We start from the raw sequence: 20,753 nt of genomic DNA, 5'->3' as shown, positions 1-20,753 counted from the left end.
CGAACACGCAACACGCACAAAGAGCAAGTTCCAAGTTTGAGGAAACAGACAGTCGAACAGGCAACATGATGTTTCGTTTTTCGCAAAAAAACGAAGTTTTGTTAAAACATGCTGTTACGTGTTTTGTCGAAAACGTAAAATTGGCAAAACATGATTAAACCACGGAACCAACCACGCAAAAAAACGCCACTAATATGTAACGAGTCAAATCATTGTTGCTGAGAAACGAACCCCCCTATAATAGCAAATACAGCTCCTATTGACAAGACGTAGTGGAAGTGAGCAACAACGTAGTATGGTAATGGTAATGGTAATTTGAATGGTAAGTATGCACAGGATGTCCAGTATAGAGTACAAAAGGGAAATATGTGTATGAATTTAATTTTAAAAAATGAAGTTGGAAAGATTAGGGACTTAGCAATACATAAATATTTATTTAAGACTAAACTCCTCCCGGTTATGCATTACGGGTGTGAGCAGTGAGGTTTTAGAGAAAGTGAGTAGCTGGAGAGAATGCAAAGGAATTATTTTAAGCGAGTTTTCAGGGCCTATCCTAACACATAGTGTTAGCGAGTTAGAGGGAAATGTTAAATAATTTCTGAGACCACACTGGCTAATCATGATAAACAAAAAATCGCGAAGAAAGGAAACGAGGACAATTAACAGCCAGTGAAAAAATTGAAAAATTATGCAAATATTTCGGTCAAGACCTCCGCTTGACCGTCCTCAGTGCAGAATAAAACTGATAAAAATGTAAAAACCAAACCTTAAACCTTTATCCGACACCCATACTTACAAGCCCATAGATTCAGACCCCACCGATAAGTTCACCCGTTTAGTACGAAAGGAGCTAGGAATTTTGCAAACTGAAAGACTTATTACTCCACAAATGTATAAATTATTTTACCCTAAAGGTTGTTCAGCTCCTAAATTTTACGGGCTCCCAAAAATCCACAAAGATGGAGTCCCTCTACGCCCAATTGTGGCTTCATATCCTCCTGAGACCTGACCATAGAAATAGTTTTCTGATTATATTAATTTCTATGTAGTTGAATTAAAAAAATCATTTTGAACCTTTATCAACTAAAAAAAAAAGTTGAACCCCCCACCCTCCGGCTGGCGGAGGTCCACATGATTGACCCTTGGGTCTCACTCGCGATCAAATTATAGGAAAAGTATGTTTTGTATATTAAAAGATATATATCAAAACGGTTAAAACAAAAAATTACTCTTCATGAAATTTCTTGAAGCAGTTGCTGTCTCGTGTCAAGCAGAGAATGATTTTACACTGCGAGCACATCCATCTTGATCTTTTGCAGCACCCAGGCCTTCTGCACTGGGCTGCATTCGCCAAGTCACAAAATTCTGGTAGATGCAGTGCAGCTCTGACATATAGTGGAGGGAGTGGCTTCTTTTTCACACTCAAAACACGGTGTTGAGTTTCACCCAATGGCTCTTCGTTGCTATTTTCTTGACCTCGTGACTCCGAGCTTCCAGAATTGAGCAAAAACTCGGCCACGTTGAAATGAAGATCAATGAGCTGTTTGAGGTCACCAGAAACTTCTGGCCCACGGCCCTTCAGCTCATGAAATGCATTGGCTAGTGCAGCATCCACAAAATGATGAAACAGACGCACAGTCCATTTTTTAGTACGCGTCTCAAATCGGTAATAGCTTACCATGCGGTCCACAAGGTCGACCCCACCCATGTAGGTGTTGTAGTCGGAGACTACTTGTGGACATTTGACCTGCACGTAAGACCCCTGGCGCTTGTCATACCGTTTGACCTCTGTCTCCTCTTCTATACCTTTGCAGTTTGAAGACAGAAGAACCACTTTGTTATCATACCACTGGGTCACGGCTACTTTTCTATCTGAGCGCACAGACATGACAGAGGTTCCTCTGCCCTTTCTTTTCATTTCTGTTTTGGTAAAAAGCGTTGGGCCGTTGGCACCCAAACGGTTCTTCATGACAGTTCCGGTCGCATTTATTTTTCTTTCAGCCAGCATGTCGAGGAGCTTAACAGACGAGAAAAATCGGTCAAAATAGAGGTATGTACCTTCTGGTAGGGTCTCAGACAAGCGTAGTGCGATCCCAGCTGACAAGCCATGTGCTACTAGCTGTTCTCCCAGGGTGGTGGCTCCCTGGCAGATTTGGAAGTCAAGTATCAGCCCTGAGGAGCTGGCAAGGACAAAATTCTTTAATCCAACCGGATTGGGCTTGTTAGGGACATATTGCTTGAGAGTCGACATACCCTGGAAGGGTATCATCTGTTCGTCAATTGAACAGTTCTTGTCCCGTGGCAACTGGAGACAGATATTCCTGAAGTTGTCAAGGATCGGCTGCACCTTCCAAAGCCTATTTTTGGTTTTTTTTTTCGTCTGAGATTTCTGAATCAACAACGAACTTCAGGTTCGACCGGATTGTGAAGAATCTGTCTCGAGTCATCTTTTGTGATATGGCTTCCACCCTAAACTTCCCAGACCAGTACATGCGGATCCAAGGAAACTTGAGGTTCCCCATCAGGATGACATACCAACAAAAATTTTCAGCTCGTCTGGAGTTACATTCAAGCTTTTGTGGTGGGCCAACTGATAGTTGTAGTTCATACAAAAAGCTATACGTTCGAAGAAGCTCTCCGGGTAATATTGCAAAAAGAATGGTTCTGTACTCCAATCGGCGTGGTCCTGGAAATGAGCGGGGCCCACGTCCGGGCCACGATGATTATCGAACCGCCTAGACTTCCTCCAGGACAAGGTTGCTGATACTTTGTCAGCCTTCAAGCGTTTGGCACGGGTTCCTAAGGGTGCGTTGTCATCAGATTCTTCACTTTCAACATTTGGAGGAACAGCATAACTGCTCGATGACAGAATGGCTGCAACAGCTGGTTCACCGTCAGAGTCTGAAGACGACAAGGAGTGGTTTTTTATCCATTCCTCATCATCATCTAAATCAGAGATGTCCAGGTCACTCTCATCGAGCATTCCAAGGGCGTCATCAAGGGAAACTACAATAAAGGAATAGGTTTAGTAAGCTTGAAAATAATAGCTAGATAGATAGATAGATAGATAGATAGATTGTGATTGGCAAAAGAACTATCAAAAACCCTAGTGGACCAAATTTGCATTTCTTAGTAAAAAAAAAAATATAATAACAAAATAATAAAATAACAACACATAGTTACCACTGTAACAAAAACACGACAGGTAACAGTCAGAAAATACAAAATAGAAAAGTCATAAATATAGGCCATAATTATAAAATATTTTATAGGTCATAATATAAAAAGATAAAAAGGGTAACAAATAAAATAACCAAATATTCAACAATGAAAAAATAATATATACCAAATTGTTTAATTTTTAGCAGACTTACGGGTTGTGATTTTGGTTGATTTTATTTGCAAAAAAGGGAATAAAAGTTTTTTATAAAGTAAGGAATAAATGGGTTTGGGAGACAGAATGGGGGTGGGTGGGGACACTTTACAGGGGTGGCGATTTCTTATGGGTGAGTGGCGGCTAGGTTGTCACCAATTTAGTAAATCAAACAATCATTGGCTTCTGCTATCCCCATTAGAATCAAGATTTGAACTACAAAAAATCAACCCTAGCTTTTTACTCGATTGGAACCGCCTGTCCACAGACGTGGACATGGAGGTTTTCCAAGTTCCAAAAGATGGCACTTATCGAACAAACTGCTTTTAAAACTATCTAAGCACTGTCTATAATCAAGAGAGTACACCTGATTTTTCTCAGAACTCGTTCTCACCACTTTCTTTTTTTTCTTTTTTCTTACCTTTGCTTGTTTTCATCTCCTTATTTTAGCCTTTTCCAGTTTGTAAAAAAAACACTAAAAGTCGCAGAAACTTCTGAAAAAAATAGTAGATGACTTTCCAGGTCCAAAAAGCATGTTGAAACAACGAAATCTTTGCTAGGTGGCGAGGCCTTTGCACAAAAAATATTTTATGGGGGTGTCCACAGACGTGGACACCAGGTCCCAGGAGGTTATAGCTCTCCGACTGCCAGATTGGGGAAATGGTTGTCAACCCTTTTTCGCCCCCTTATGCAAACACAAACTTCATACATAAGAAACTCAGGTCACCTTGTTGAAAAATTAAAAGACATTGAAATAAAAAAAGATACAATTTTGGCCAGTTTTGATGCCATTTCTATGTATACTTCTTGCGATATTAAAAAATGTGAACTAGCTCTTCAAAGGAAATTAGAAGATAATATTGATCAAATAGACTACAAAACACTGGATATAGAAACTATTATGCGTCTCGTCCGTCTTTGCACTAGTTCCTCCTCATATTTCCGATATAATAATCAATTTTTCACCCAAATTAGGGGTTTACCCATGGGTACAAGTCTTTCACCATTTTTGGCAACTTTTTATATGGAATTCATAGAAATCTCTGCTCTGGAAAGTTTTCCGATGAAACACCGTTTCTGGGGTAGGTTTGTCGATGATGTTATTTCTCTGTGGGAGCATGGAGGAGAGTCACTTAACTCCTTCTTAACTCATCTAAACACTTTGGACTCTAACCTTCAGTTAACTATAGAACTAGAACATAACCACAAACTTCCTTTCCTAGATGTTTTAATTTTCAATAAGTCTCCTGGCCTTGAATTTTCTATTTATAGAAAGCCTACGCATAACGATAGGTATTTGCATTTTTCCTCCAGCCACTCTCCCTGCATAAAAAGAGGAGTTGTTATTTCTTTGGTTGACTGAGTAATAAGAATATGCTCAGAGCCTCACATAGACTCAGAATTGAACTATATTAAGGACATTTTATTTTGCAATGGCTACCCTATAAAATCACTTGAGACCATTATAGACAGAAGACGAAAAAAGGCAGAGGGGAGTGTATCAGGTCCACAAGCCCCAACAGATACCGTCCCATTGGTGGATGATAAGAAACTTTTCACTGTTCTACCCTACATTCCAAAATTGAGTGACAAATTGAAAAGAATCCTTAAAAAGCATAAACTTAGCGTCGCCTTTAAAAATTCAAATATTACACAGAACTTTTTTAACAACGGTAAAGATAAAACCAGCCCCATTCTGGGTATTGGTGTTTATATAATTCATTTTTCTTGTGTCTGTTTTTATGTTGTTAGAACCCAACAGCAATTGGGGGAGAGGTTATCTGAGCACAAGTCCTCAATCGACAAGGCAATGAGGTTACGCCAAAGGCCTGAGGGTTTTTGATTCCGCCTTGGCGCAACATGTGTACGAAAGTCCACACCATTTCATTTTGTTTGACGATGCCTCCATCGTTGTCCACGTTAAAGGTCTCACGCAAGTTTTCAGGGAGGCAGTTGAAATAAAAAAGCACATTCACCGAAAGGTAGCTCTCAATAGAGACACTGGAGAAATTTTTCCAAGTCCCATTTATGACAAAATTATTAATTCTGATCGTTTTTATATACATCCACAAAGTTATATTGTGCAATCGAATAGAGTCTCCGATAACAATCAAACTGGAAAGCGATCAGCCTTTAAAAGTGCTTTACGCAAAATGAAATTCTGAAATGCCATTTAGACTTGTGTTTTTTATTCAGTTACCCTTTCACCGTTACTAGGAAAGGGTCGTCCAATTTTAGTTTGGTGTTTTTATTTTAAGGTTTGGTTTTTACATTTTTATCAGTTTTATTATGCACTGAGGACGGTCAAGCGGAGGTCTTGACCGAAATATTTGCATAATTTTTCAATTTTTTCACTGGCTGTTAATTGTCCTCGTTTCCTTTCTTCGCGATTTTTTGTTTATGGTGAAATGTTTGAAATTGTAATGTAATGTTTGAAATATAAAATGTTTGAAATGTTTGAAATAATAGGTTTGAAATTGTCTTTACATGAGTTTGATTCCTGTTGATAAAAGAGCCTTACCCTGTAGGTACACTGACTTACCCTGTAGCCTTACCCTGTAGGTTTCTACTGACTCCTGTTGATCAAAGAGCCTTACCAAGTGTGGCCTTAGAAAACCCTAATGTGGCCAAACTTATATACTTACATAGAATTTACATATTAAAAACTTTCGATTCAATAGATTAAAATATTTTATAAAGAAAACTTTTTACAATGCAAAATTGAAAAATACAATTTTATAACACACACAAAAATTCAATTAACAAAGATTAAGAGTAAGTCATCTCTCACCAAAAACATAAGTGCGGTAAAGCTCTCATACCTATTTCATGTGCATTTTTTTGTTGTTGATTAATGGATAGGCTCTTTTTTTCTTTTTTTTCGATGGCTAATCAATATGTAACGAGTCAAATCATTGTTGCTGAGAAACGATTTATTTAACCATTTTAAAACTTCAGTTCCTTTAAAAAACAGCCCCTGGCAATATTTATACACCTATCCCGTTGTTGTTCTAATTTGTGCATGTATGTCACATCAAATTCTTTGGGTTGATCTCGAAACCACTTAGTCCCTTTAAGGTGTTTTAACAAATGAAAGTCTAATGGACGAGGTTAGGTCAGTAGGTGTAATTTGGAAGTTCTGTCAATTCTAGAATACTGTAAGCACAACTTGAGTCCTGCCATTATTACAACACGTTCAGGACTCTTGACTAAAGGTTTGATTTTTCTTCATGACAACGCTTGGCCAACCGGGATGGGAGTTCCACTTTTTTGTTGGAGATAAGTCTATCTCTATTTAAAAAAAAAAAACAGTATCCAATTCCTTTGATCTCTTAAGAAATTACTGAGTCATCTCTCACCAAAAAGATGAGCTTTGTTTAAGTTTAGCTTGTGAAGAGATATCAGCTTTTAAGCGGCAAATCAGAGATTTTTTTACTACCATGTTAATAAAGGAGCAGATGTCACTGTTGAGCTAATAAGTCAGAAATATTACAATATACTCTATTTTCTGAGCTGGTAAAAATACACTCTATTTTCAATTTTGATCCGGTTCCAAGCGGTGTGCCAAGGTATTCAGAAAGCACAATTGAAATTGGTTAAAATTTAATTATAACTTTCTTGTAAATGATTGATCTATAATTATTTGGTGCTATTATTTTATTTTGTAAGTGTGGCTAGTTTCAAAGTTGGGTAGAAAAATGTTTTCTCTTATTAGCTGGTTGTCTAATTCTGACGTCAGCTTTCGTACTTCACTTAATCATCTCTATGATGTTTCAGTGCCCCACTAGCGGCGAAATATAGAACAAGAAAAATAGAGCACACATATAATCCTTATATATGGAATTTTCGGCTATGGAAGTTCCAATAGTGCATTTTCCTTTTCGATCTGCCGCCATTTTTATGGGGTTTCAGGCCGTTTTTAAAACTCCCATAAATTTTCCAATGAACTCTTAGCATTAAGATTAGTCGAAATAATAGTTACCGTTCCTGAACCAGCTTCAAATGATGACTCAAGAATTTGACATAAGAAGCAAATACACCAAGGGACTGCGTAGCAGCCCGCGTCGTGCATACTGGACACACGAAGTAAACAGTGGAGGCATAAGGTTATATACGCAACTACAACATTTGTGAAAATTAGGACTCTCGCTTCCTCTTCTCTGAAATTTAAAATTCTTACGATGTGCCGCAATTATTAATATTTTCCTATAAGCCAACTTTTTCTTGTGTGTGTTTTTTCTTTAATTTATCCCTCCTCCTTCAAAATTCTTGCATATGTCCCTGGCGTAAATCCTTCACATGTACTTCTTATCCCTGCACTCTCAAGTATCCCTTTTCAATGTTACTTGGGATTTTTTTATATATATATTTATATATATATATATATGTGTATATATATATATATATATATATATATATATATATATATATATATATTAAAAGAAAATAAAAGTACTAAACTTATAGGATTTTTTTCAGGGAATTACGTGTGAACAAAGCAATTTTCTTAATGCTAATAATGCAGTCAAAATGAGCGAATGTAATTGTTTCTGATCTGGTGGTAGAATTAAAATTAAAAATTTAACATCTTGGATTCCACCTATGACACTAGTTTAGCTATAACAACAATTCATATGACCAATTACTAGCTATGACAACAATTCCGTTTAAAACAGTAGTCTGATATGATCACTCCTGGGCTCCAAACATCAAAAAAGGAGACACATCAGGGCTTCATCTATAGGTTAGGTAAAAGTGAAATTTTCCGTCTTGCTCAAAAAGGGAGATTTTAAACGTCCAGTTAAGGGTTTTTGATTATGGCGATTTCACTGCTGGACTCTTTGTTTGCGTTTAGTGTTTATTGGTGACTGGAAACTTTTTATCTTGGATCCATTGAAACAGGTTGGCAAAAAATGTTTATCCCATAAAATGATTTTTTTTAATGAATTTTGATGACTTAGGGAGTTTGGAATTTATAAACATATAAATATATACAAAAATATATATTTATCTTTTTTTCAGGAAATTCCGATTGATCTACTTAACGCACAGCCTACTAATGGTGATCTAGTTGGATCTGTTGTTCTCACGCCTCCCTCATCACCGAAAGAGTAAGTTTTTCTATGATAATATTAGTAATAATAATAGGAGGCATTTATTAATAAAAGATTAAAATATTTTTTTACAACCTCTTCCAAAAAGGAAAGCCTTTCCGTGGGGGAGATAAAGGAATCAAATCGCTAAAAAAAAAAATTTGTCGCATAAAAATATATAAGTTGCCTTGTGGTGCATAATGTAAACTGTGCTAAAAGATTTTCGAATATCTTTTGCTCTAGTGTTGTTTTTGTTAACAATTCTTTGAATTCAGTTATTCGTTATAATCAAGGCCCTACCTAGGATTTTTTTTTCGGAGGGGGTTTTACACAAATATTTTTTCGGGGGGGGGGGGGTCACAAAAAAAACATAAAAAATTTGTTTAAATCCATTTTTTTTACGTTTTTAAGAGTCAAACAAACATTTTTTTGGGGGGGGGGTTCAACCCCCCCCCCCCTCTGGGTACGGCCTTTGTTATAATTTAAAGTCTGTCATGCTCTAAAATTCACGTTGACATGAGATCGTGTGCCATTTTACAAACTGGAGGATAATGAAGCGTTGATTACAATTGACAAGCCCTACGAAAATTATTGAAAATATGAGATACTAAATAGCTCTGGCTTCGGGCTCCAAAAGGAAACCACCCCCTTCAGTAGCGTGTTGGTTATTGTTAAACCTCGTAAGGGCTCGTTCTCCAACTCAACCACACTGGCGTAACTAGACGGGGATTGACGCTTTTTTTTCTCAGGAGCTACCAGACGAGAAAATATATGATAATAAGCCGGTGATGATTAAGCAGCTCAGAACATCAATACTGAGATCATAGTCTTGTGATGAAAGTGACGGCAAATATCGTCAAATGTGCGGGACGTCGCGTCAAATGTGCGTGACGTCACAAATAAGGATCAAAGGAGGGTATAGATCCATAAAGCCAATGCTGGTACATCGATTCGAGCCAAGGCGTCGAATCGACGTTTCGGTTGGTGGGTCTTTTTTAGAGGGACAAATAGCAGGCCTGTCACCTAACTTTTTGGCAGCGGAGACCGATCCGTGGACCCTGTATTGGCAAGCTGGGTATTAATCCACTCTGCTACCACAGCGTTGTATAAGACAAATAATATGACAAGAATCTATAAGGTTCGTCTGCTATGATAAACTTAGCGCACATTGTTTAATATTGGGTAAACAGTCGCATCTCCGACAGAAGTGGGACCAGTTCATACTATAACTAAGATTGGCTTAGGGGCGATGCTGGTAAATGGTGTGACCGTATTTTGGACAGTTGTCAAAACAAGTTTCAGATAGATGGTAATGTTAGCGTGTCTAATGGTATCTATAGTTTTCAAGGGCTGTAAGAGTTTGATATTTTTGGCACCGTGTTTAATATTGGACCTAAGTGTCTCTATTTCAAAGTGGTTTGTTTTTTCACAACTGTACCATTTTAGAGAACCTACATTATTGGGGGGCAAGTAAATTTTTTCCTATACCATCGTTTGGTTTGCTGTATGAATTTGATTAAATTATTAACTAAAGTATTTTCCAAGAAGTGGACATTTTAAATATAGCCTTATTTAATATTTTTATCCCATAGCATTAATGAGGGTGTAACAATTAGGCCTCAGTTTATGGGTAGGTTATCTCTTGCTCAATCCCTAGTACTATGCTTATAGCCGTTAGGCCCTTTGGTAACTTACCTATATTATGCCATTTGGCTAGATTTCCCCTGGATTGTTTACGTTGTATAGCATTATGTAATATTTACGTTATTATTTATTGTTTTCATTATATTGTTTATATTATTTACTAAATACTTCCATACATTGCACAAATGAATAATATATAGGTTTAACCTCTATTTTTTCCTCCCCATTTCTATACAGTAATCCTTTCTCTGAAATCTTGCATAGCTTAAACTTTTAATTGTTTCGCAACATGTGCGTTTTAATAAAATTTGAACAGCTGGAGTATGGGACTTGGTGAAGGAACTTGGATTTAGAAAGTTTCAAGAGGTTTGGTATAAAACATTCAGTTTTGCTTTCTTGTTCAAACTCATATAAGCTTAAGCAAAAAGCCATAAGCTACTTGAATTTGGGTTAAACTTAAACTATTGGACAGTTTTAGTTGTCAAATTTTGCCACAAAAATTTTTTGCCAGTCGTTTGAATTTTTGGTGGGTGTACCCTGTTTTGTCTCATGGTTGGGGTATTGAGTCGGAATTTTCAGCAAAAGTTTTTTTTGGGGGGAGGGAGGCGACTATCTGATCTTTTATCGGGGCTGGGGAAGGGGTATTTCATCATTTAAAAATAAGCTCTTAATATAAAGCGATTCCATCATGGAAAAGAATGCCCTTATACGTCAATGACATGACTTCGGGCCTCAGGCCCAAAATGACCTAATGGGACATGTTCAGACTAGGCCAAAATACAAATTGTTATTGTATGAGAAAATTGGAATGGAACTTAAGAGGAAAATTAGATGAAATCAATTCGCCAGGGGATACGAAAACCTCAATGTGAAAAAAGTACATTCGGCGATCTTTACAGTTTGTAATTTGACTCATTGTCTAGAACTAGAAGGACCGTATTTCTCTTTTCCGTTTCCCAAAGCCTTTAGAAAAGAAAAGAGGGTACTATATATAGGAAATTTAGCACTCCTTGATATTTCATGGTATTGAATTTAATTAGATACTATCTCTTTCTACTCCATTCGGTAACGACTGACTTTTCATTTGGTCCAGGTGGATGGCCAAAAATGACGGTCTTTGGCAACCTATCATCCGCAAAACGTGTCTTATCCTTTGATTTCTGTCAAATAGTTTGAAGTAATATTAAGACACAAAATATTATTTGTACGGTGAAGGAATAAATGTACAGCATACGAATACGAGGTGAAGCATACGAATAATACACAAACTGGTCACCAGCGCTTCCTATTCGGCAAGTACTTTTGAGACCAGATTTTATATATAAAGCTACAAACAAAGGAAGAGACTTTCAATTTAGTAAAGAAAGAAAACTGCTTTCGAAAAGTCGTTGCTGGCACGGGAGTTGAATCCTATATTTTCTGATTACTAGCCAGAGCTTTCAACCCCGGACCAACGTGGCAATCTTTTCATAGCTTCTTATTGTTGATTCCACTGTTCTATACAGCTGTTCTATGCAAGCAGCAATTGTTTTTAGCAATTTTTTTGTGAATGTTTTCCATCTGCGACTGAAAAGTGGATGTATGCAAAGGACCAGTCAGCATTTTCAGTGAGAACTGAAGCTACTGAAAATGATGAATATACTGATGAATTACTAAGATGAAGCAAAAAAATAGTAAAGAGAAAAACGAGGATTATAGGAGCCAGTGAAAAATGTAGACTAAAATGGAAATATTTTGGTTTGAACCTCCGCTTGATTGTCCTTAGTGCACGATATTAAAATAAAAATTACTAATAAAAACCAAGCATAATATAAAAAATAATTCAAGCCTTAAAATTAAACACAACGAAAATTTGACGACTTAATTAGCTTAAATTTGATTAGCCAGTGTGGTCTCAGAAATTATCTACTGAAAATACTAATGGAAAATACTAAAAGCATTTTATTTGCAACTGTTTTAGCTTTGATTATATTAACAAAGAAGAAATTAAAAGAAAAAAAGGTTTGACCTTGAAAGCTGGGCGGGTATATTGTTTTCCATCAAGACTGGAAAGTCCACGTTTGCGAAGAACCAGCTGATATTTTCAATGAAAATTAGTATTTTATTTATAACTGTTTTATAGTTGTGAATTGAGCTGAGAAATAATAAAAAAAAGGAGAAAGTGTTGCAGCTTGAAAGTTGTGTAGGATAATGATAAGAATATCAATCCTCTAGGGCCATTGCTGGCGCATAGGGCGTTGAATTGACGTTTCTGTTGCTGGGTCTTTATTGCAGGGACAACCAAAATGTCTACAACAGTGTAGCCACGTTTTTTGTCAACGTTTGAAAAGGGCATGTATGTGAAGAAGAAGCAGGCATTATCAGTAGAAACTACCGCTTTTTTGTTTATTTTTAGGTTTGGGAAACAGATAATTGAGTTTGGTAGTTAGAGTTGTTTCCGCGTTAAGAAGTTACGGTGTTTCTTCTTTGTAATTGAAGATTCTTTGTAGTCTTCTTTGTAATTGAAGATTTGATCTTCATCTCTCTTGTAGCAATAGGGGACGATTGAGAAAGGGAATAAAAGCCATAAATGTTTCTAAGAAATCAAAAGTTTTATCGGGCTATATTACCTCCCTTTAGGGCTATTTATTTGAAGGTCAATAAGCCAAAGGATTTGAGTGCCAAGTAGATGTTATGTTGATTGCATCTTGGGGGAAATTGTAGCTCTTAATTTAGGCTAATTTTCCTCTTTTGCTATTGAATAGAAGGTCGTTTCGGTGATGTTTTTGTATATAGTAATTTTTTGTTTTTGCTTTCGTCTTTTAGTTAAGCTTTGTCGCCCCCCCCCCTCCCCCGCCTTTATCTCCCAAAAACTTTAAAAAGTGATATTACTCAGATTGGTTTCCAAGTGTTTCATGCAAATCTTAAATGACAAGATTTGTCTCGACTTTTTATACACATTAATACGCTACGGAGGAAAAAAATTTACAAGAAATTGGCGCTTATCAGTCCATACTGATAGATGTCAATTCCAAAAGGAACAAAGTAAAAAACTTGTTGTCAATAACCATAAGGGTCTGGTAACCTAACCATAAGGGTCTCGACATTTTAGGCCAATGGTGATTTCTATAAGGGAATCGAAAATAGTTGTTTGTTTCGGTTGTTTGTTTTATGGATCCCAGAGAAATTTGACTTGAAGGGGTAAGTTCATCCTGTCTCTCAGAGGTGTTTTAAAATGTGGTCTATGGTGGGAAAAGGCGTGAAGCCCCTAGGTTTATACAGACTAAAAACATCTAGCTCAAATAAATGCTTCTGGAAACTAATACTAACAGTTGATTTCTGCAGGCAAATAACATCGAGATTTAGCCAGCGCTAATTTGAGCCAATCAGATTTTTTATTGAATTTTCGGATTGGCTCAAATTAGTGCTAGCCAATTCTTTGTATGAGTAAAATATTGTGAATGGACATTAACTCACATATCCTAGGTCTTGTCACTTCTTTTTTTTTTCAAGCGTCCAAGATTCTCTCTAGTTAACGCTGTTCTATATCTCCTCGTAGAGATTTTGTTTAAATTAAAAAAAACTTCTTTTATTATTTTCAACTGTACTTCTTTCTTTTCAACTGTACATATGAGTTTGTGTGGTACGTTATCTGCTTTAGTTTGGTTGAATTTCGCACGGTCGCTATGACTGATCAGTTTTGTCCTGCAATTCCTTCTAATCTTCGTGATGTCTATGAATTTGAATTAAAAAGTTGTTTTTCTTCCAGGGAACCTAGAAAGATTAGAAGTGATTATGAAAAAGGGAAACTTTCGCCCCCTCGTTATAGCGATGAAAACAAAGAGAATGGGTGCACAAATCAAAACAACACCCCTGTTTTATCCTACGCAAAGATGGCCGAGCAGAGTGGTGAGAAGCTTGAACAGATTTCTCGTCAAGTTAAAGAAAGAGAATTGGAGCAAGAAAGAAAACGACGTGATCAGGTTAGAAAAGTGCCACCGCGAAATGTGGCCACCGACACTAAGCCACCGCAAAAGTCAAAAAATGCCGGAAAATTTGAGAAGCAACCATCAAATAATGAAAAGCGAAAGGAAAAGGAACGCAACAATGGTGATATGAATGAGAATCGTGAAATTTGGGATGGGCCCGACACCCAGGAAGAAACAGAGTCTGGGGAATGGGTTGCCGCTTGATGGTGTTGATATGTGACTGAAATTGGATGAGACATATGCTATTAAAAGAGATATTTGCCTTTCTATTATTTCGACAATTATAGTCGTTTTCTTCTTTAAAATGCAAGTGACAAATGCGTTTAACATTAGTGTGCGCTGGTAATCACGTTTTCTTTTATTTAAAAAATGGCGCCATATTGCTTATTAATCAAGAGACGTTCCTAAGTCGAGTTTTGTTATTTTTGCTCATATCATTGTTGTGAAAAAAACAAATTCATTTGTTGAATAGTTGTAATCGGATGTAAGCTTGTGCTAGCTTCCCTTCTGTATATAGATATTAGCGATTTTTTTTTCCAGTGATTAGTCATCTGGCCCAAGAAGAAGGGAGGTAGATGATGTTCAGACTAGTCGTTTGACAATATCGACGATAGGTGTTATCGACACCGACGACATGGGACTAGTCGGTTGACAATAAATATACGATACTGACAACCCTGGTCTATTCGGTAGACGATAAAAAGGATTGTTTTTAGTGCTGTGATTTATGACAAGAAAATTAGTGACCATTGCAAAAAAAAATCTATCTTGGAATCTATTAGTGACTTACCAGGTATGGCATAAAGGCTATTAGTGTGTATAGATTAGAAATCCTACGAGTTTCATTGGATAAGGGACTAATGAGAACATCAAACTAAAGACTGTGATATATACTATGTTCACGTGTTCCAATGAAAATTTGTAATGAATTGGCAATCCTTGAGGGTAAATTACATTCTTGAAGTTGTTTCTAGAATAAGCAGAAAAAAGATGGCATTTTAAAGTGGCTGAGTGTGGCAAATACGTTACTTCCATCTATATTCTTTATAGCCTACCCGAGAGTCTACAAATCCATATGTAATTTTGAAATATGGGGTTCAAGTATGTGCAATGAGCGTTATTATTTGCACACTAAATACCCTAGAAGCTACTCAAGACGCGTGCCTAATAATTTTTCTCAGTTGGAGGTGAGGTAGTAGGTCTTAGGGGAGTTTAGATTCTAAAATGGCTGTGGACAAGGGAAACGCTTATGTTCAAAAAATGGAATTTCGGGAAGAATTTATGTACCCAACCTTTGATAGGTTAGGTTATGTACCCAACCTTGTCTCTATGCCATTCCTAGTTATGATTTGTTCCATATAAATATGATAGATATTTCAGTCTTTCAGACGTTTTATATCTTAAGACCAAGTTACAACCTTTATAGAATTATAATTATTTTAACATAGGGGCGCACCGATCCGACACTTGGGGGCTGATTCAAAGATTTCTCATTCGGAATTTTTATTGCTTGCGATTTTTAGTGCACGTTTGGTGGGATTGATTCAAAGTTTTTTCTTACGATTTTTTTATTAACGATTTTTCATGAGAGAGGGGGGGGATAGAACGATTTTTAGCTCACGTCGTATCAGTTTTTTCATACAATTTTTTTTTATCAACGATTTTTCATGGGGGAGGGGGGGAGGGATAGAACGATTTTTAGCGCACGTTGTCTGACACTTGGGGGATTGACTCAAAAGTTTTTTTATACGATTTTTTTTATTAACGATTTTTCATGGGAGAGGGGGGGGGGTGGTGGTAATAGAACGATTTTTAGCGCATGCTATAGAAGGAATGTCCTTTAAAATACTTGAATAAGGGGTGTAAACTCACAAAAATCTAGGGAGGGGAGGAAGGTGTTTCTCTTTCAATGAATATACAAGAAACTAAGTCTGGGGGGGGGGGACTGTTTCTTTCCTCTTTCAATTTTTTTTAGAGAAAATACCTAAAAGGTTTTTTTTTCTGAATCTTTAGGCTGACAACTGAATGTGATAAATATGGTTTGAATGACGCCATTTAATAAAATTTTTGAGTACATCTTGTAATATAATTATTAAAATAATCTTCTTTATCAGATAATTCCTTGTAAATCTACTAATAGACTGTTGTTTAATAGATCATAATTGGATTATTGTAATAATAATAAAAAATAAAAAAACTATTTTAAGGAAAAGAGACTAAAATGAAATTTGCATCAGTGCAAATATTCCAAATACTACTTTTAAGAGACCTTCAAAATGACTATAAATGATCAGGAATTATTTTTATGTAAAATATATCCTGAAAAGCTATTCTTCTTTCTTTGTAGCAGTAACACAAAACCATTAAAATGAAATGGAAGAGATTTATCCCCCAATACTCTATGCGTCCACAGGACTACTATGAAAGGGTGTTTCCACTGGATCAATGTCCATCACCCGAATTACTCCCCTAATGAGGTTGTATAACACCCTTAGATGCCATAACACAGAAACCATTGACCATGTAACCTAGGGTTGAATCTAAATATAATTGAGACTCGCAATAGACAGCGTAGTTTTTTTTATACCTAAACTATAGGAACTGAATTTTTGAGAATGTACATGTTTCACAAGATCCTGATGCTTTACCAAAATTGCGCCCCTCATAATATTGCATAACCTAAAATTTAATTGAGAATTACATTGCTGAATCTAATTTATTGAGAATTACATTAGACAGTGTAGATGAAATTTTGTTACCTGAACTATTGGAATCTTTGAGGGTGTCAGATTTCAGTAGATCCTGATGCTTCACCGAAATTGCGCTCCTCATATTGCATAACACCCTGAGATGGTATAACCCCAGGTCTGGCAATCGCTGACTATTGTTTATGTCCTAGGACTGGATCTAAAAATGTAATTGAAGTGAGGTACTGGAATTGAATTTTGAGGGTGTACAGTATTTATGTTTTTGGACAGTTTGTTAGTTGGTGGCACTTATCATTGCAAATTTGTCCTTTTTTTCTGTCGTCTTTTGCATAAGAGTTGTGCTTTGATTTCATGTTTACAATTGTCTTGCCTTTTTACTAGTATTGATTATCAGGGAAAAAAATAGAAAAAAAAATTATGTATAAAACTTGTGAGCTGATTCAATTAATGTCTATTTTATTATTTTCCTCTTTTAAATTTATAATCAGTGTTCAGGTTCTTAGTTTCTTTAATTAGAAATGATTTTAATAACTTAAATAGCATTAATATTTTTTTCTAGAAAAGATCAGAAGAGATAATTAGAAGAGGTCTGGTAATTCCACCTAAGCAGACCAAAATTTCTCTGACATGAAGGTAGCAAATATTAGAAATATAAAATTGAGAAGACCTTATTTGGCCGTGACAAAAAGAATTGTTGGGTATTCTAGAAAGTCTCTGTATCCATATTAGGGGTGTACGTTTGGGGGGGGGGGGTATTTTATATACTCCGTGATAAATTTGGTTGGTTCATCATCTCAGCAATATCGATGGTTTGGAATACATTAGTTTTAATTAGCGGACGGCTTTGAATGTATTTGTTTAAATAAATGCACATAGGCATGAACCCTGAGGGCGGGGGGTGGGGAATAAAATGTTTTCCCTTGGTTTCAACTTTGAACCAATCCTATGAAATGTCTTTACTTCTGATTATTTTTTTTGTGTTGGAAAAATTCTGAGGGCATTTTTTGAATTATCTGGACAATGCATACTACATACTACCTTCTCACGACGTTCGAATTTCAGGTATAGGCGATGTATTTTGACAAGATTTACAAAGGCCTGACTTTTGGAGGAGATCAGGGGGACAAAGTAAAAAAGTATACTTTTTAGGACAAGGATGATGGGTCTTTTGAAGCAATTACTCTGGTGAGGACCCCCTCCCCCTCTTTGTTGGTATGATTATGATATTTATGCATCGTTTGATTCATTGTATTTGTATTGCTTGGAATAATGTTGTGAATATGCTATTAAATTGGAACTGTATATTAAGTTTTATGTGTATTGTCTTCTCCTGATGATAGTGCGGGTCGTTGTTGGATATGTAGGTGTTTTCGTTACAATCTGATTACTACATGGCAGATTTGACTAGTTAGAAAGGGCTGTGGAGTCGCTTATCAGTTATAACCAACTCCAACATTTTCAATATACCGGTTCCGACTCCATTCATTAAAAATTTACTTGAAGTCCGACCCCACATTCCTGTTTTATGGCTTTATTTAACTACATTTTATATAAGTTGTAACTGGCTCTGATCAGCAAAAAATTACCAAAACACTGACTCCACGACTCCGGCTCCACAGCCCTGTTAACTCAGCAAATATCTTAGTGTATTTTCAGCCAATTTGTTTTACATATGATGTTGTATGCATATACGCTTAATAGCATATCCACTTCCTATCTTAAGCAGTCATATACTTTGTCTCCCAGTATTCAATGAAGCTGCAAAGGGGCTTACTACAATAGCTTCTGCTGTGACTTTTTGATCCTATGGTGTAATGCTGAATATTCAAGTCATTCTGGAGGGATATATGCATTATGAGCACAAAGGCTAAGCAGATGTTCGCACCCATAATTCCCCCGAAAAATGTCTATGGGGGAAGAGGTGGTTGTAGATGCCTCTAGTGTATTGGACGTCTTAGTGTTGATTTGGCTGTTAACCAAGGAGAAAAGAAAATCCGATCCCAAGAATGTATGATAGTTTTATGTAAAGCAACTGTTGCCAAGATTCGGGCAATTTCAGATATGAACAGACAGAATTGCATTGATATATTTAGTCCCTTAATTCAATATGAAATATTGATTAAATCAGTAATTGTGTATTAAGAAGAAGATAATAAAGACGTAAAAAATTATTAAATAGCTTCATTATAAAACAGAAAATATATTAAAATAGCTTTTATTACATTTTTCTCGGCAAAAAAGAAGTAGCCTAGTTTTATCTGACAAGCCGCTTTGCAATTAATGAAGACTTGTAGTTGAAGCTCTCAAGTGACAATACACAGGTGCCAAAGTGATGACGCCTGCGTCATAACAGGTGTCTTACGTCATAACGGTTTATTCTCTGTTTTTCTTTCGAATATCTGCAAGACATACATAGATAGTGCTGGAATTATAAATCTTTTTTCTTGCCTCTTCTAATACTGTAATGATAGAGATTAAACCTGACATTTATGCCGTCCCTAGATTTTAATAACTTTCCTCTTATAAGCACTAATTGTGTGGGTTGTTCTTTAGTTATTTAGAAACGTTGCTCGAAGAGAGGTAGCTGATATGACCTGGTAGAATTCTCTGACCTTATTAAAAGTTTTTGAGACGTTAACCTTCTTTGAAAAGCTCAAATATATACATCATTTCATATTAGAAACATGTGACTGAGATAATGTCATATCTGACATTTTCGAATTTCAAAATAATTTCCAAAACTGTTTACTGGGGTGCTTTCAAAAGGAGGCTGTGGCATTCGTGAAAAGTGGGGGGGGGTGTCTTCCTCAAAATATAGAGTTTGTTTTAGTTTTTTCAATGGAAATGCTAAAAAAAAGTTCAGTTTTCAATGACATTACCCAAAAATGGTGTTTTTCAAAACTGTGAGGGTCGGAATGATCCCACTGCCCTCCCCGCTCCAATTGACTGATTGGAGGATCAGTAGGGTAATGTATATAGAGCCCCACTCCTATCCCTCCTGATCTACATTACTCAGCTGATCTTCCCCTTGAGAACAGCTTAGCAAACAGACGTTGGTAAATACCTCAGAAGTGTAAAAATGCCATATGTTACCTTTAGGGGTAGCAATGACGATGAGAAAATGACCTGAGTTAAAGTAAATGTTAATTGTTGATATAGGAAGACTTTTGGGTGGACAGCTACCCTGGAGAAATACGGTTTTTCTTCTTTATAAACTGTGATAAACATTTAAAAAAAGGCAAATTGAAAGTCTATTGAAAATTCATCAGACTTAATTAGGCGATAATTTTAAATGAGTATAGAAATTATATGTATTATATTAGTGTCTTTTTTTGCTTTAATTGTTTAGAATTGAAGTTAATTGGATTTGGTTAGTACGGGATAATGTTTTGGTTCTTTTTTATAGCTAATAGCGTTTGTGGCGTTTTTGTAAGATTGAAAATTCGATGAAAATTTTAGTGAATGGAAATACTTGGCTGAACGATATATTCGCCATTGTGTTTAAATGTGCTACCAGGAATCAACTATTTGTATAACTTTCAATTTAATTATTCTTTTACGCAATTCCCCACTGATATCTTTCGATTATATATTATATTCGTAATCGCAATATTATAGTATAGCATGTTCGTAATATTTTATTGTAATCGAAATAATATTATATAATATTGTATTATAGGACAAAAGATAATATTACTTTTCCGTTTTTAAAGAAAAGGTATCAATTAATTAAGAAAATTAAATCAATTAATATGGACTTAAAGATTGCCTTCTTCTCATCAAATTGTTCACCCTTGTTAAATATTGTAGACCGCCCAATTGACTTTAAAAATTGTCTCTTAACTTGTAGAAGCAGAGTTGTCAACAAAAACAATGTCACTGGCAATTCACGGAAACGTATTAATTTGGCGGGAAATTTAAAATGAGATCTTCAAGTATAAACTTAAAACAGTGTTTCATACTTGAA

At 36.0% G+C, this 20,753-nt stretch overlaps 1 protein-coding gene across 1 annotated transcript in view; it reads left to right on the top strand.

The window, feature by feature from the left end:
- The window catches only part of Larp4B (La-related protein 4B), a 90,763-nt gene extending 75,091 nt beyond the window's left edge, over positions 1–15,672 (top strand). The window contains exons 12-13 of the mRNA XM_089099613.1: positions 8,396–8,484; positions 13,859–15,672. Coding sequence (XP_088955739.1) covers positions 8,396–8,484; positions 13,859–14,282 — 513 coding nt within the window. The 3' untranslated portion in view covers positions 14,283–15,672. The remainder of the gene's footprint in view (positions 1–8,395; positions 8,485–13,858) is intronic.
- Positions 15,673–20,753: the final 5,081 nt, after the last annotated feature.

Source organism: Artemia sp. Qi Xiang Cuo, chromosome 13 (assembly GCF_049724085.1).
Source record: "Artemia sp. Qi Xiang Cuo chromosome 13, ASM4972408v1, whole genome shotgun sequence".
In the NCBI taxonomy this organism is placed as follows: domain Eukaryota; kingdom Metazoa; phylum Arthropoda; class Branchiopoda; order Anostraca; family Artemiidae; genus Artemia; species Artemia sp. Qi Xiang Cuo.
Note: the sequence above shows the minus strand (reverse complement) of the source record. Positions and strands in the feature narration are given on the sequence as shown.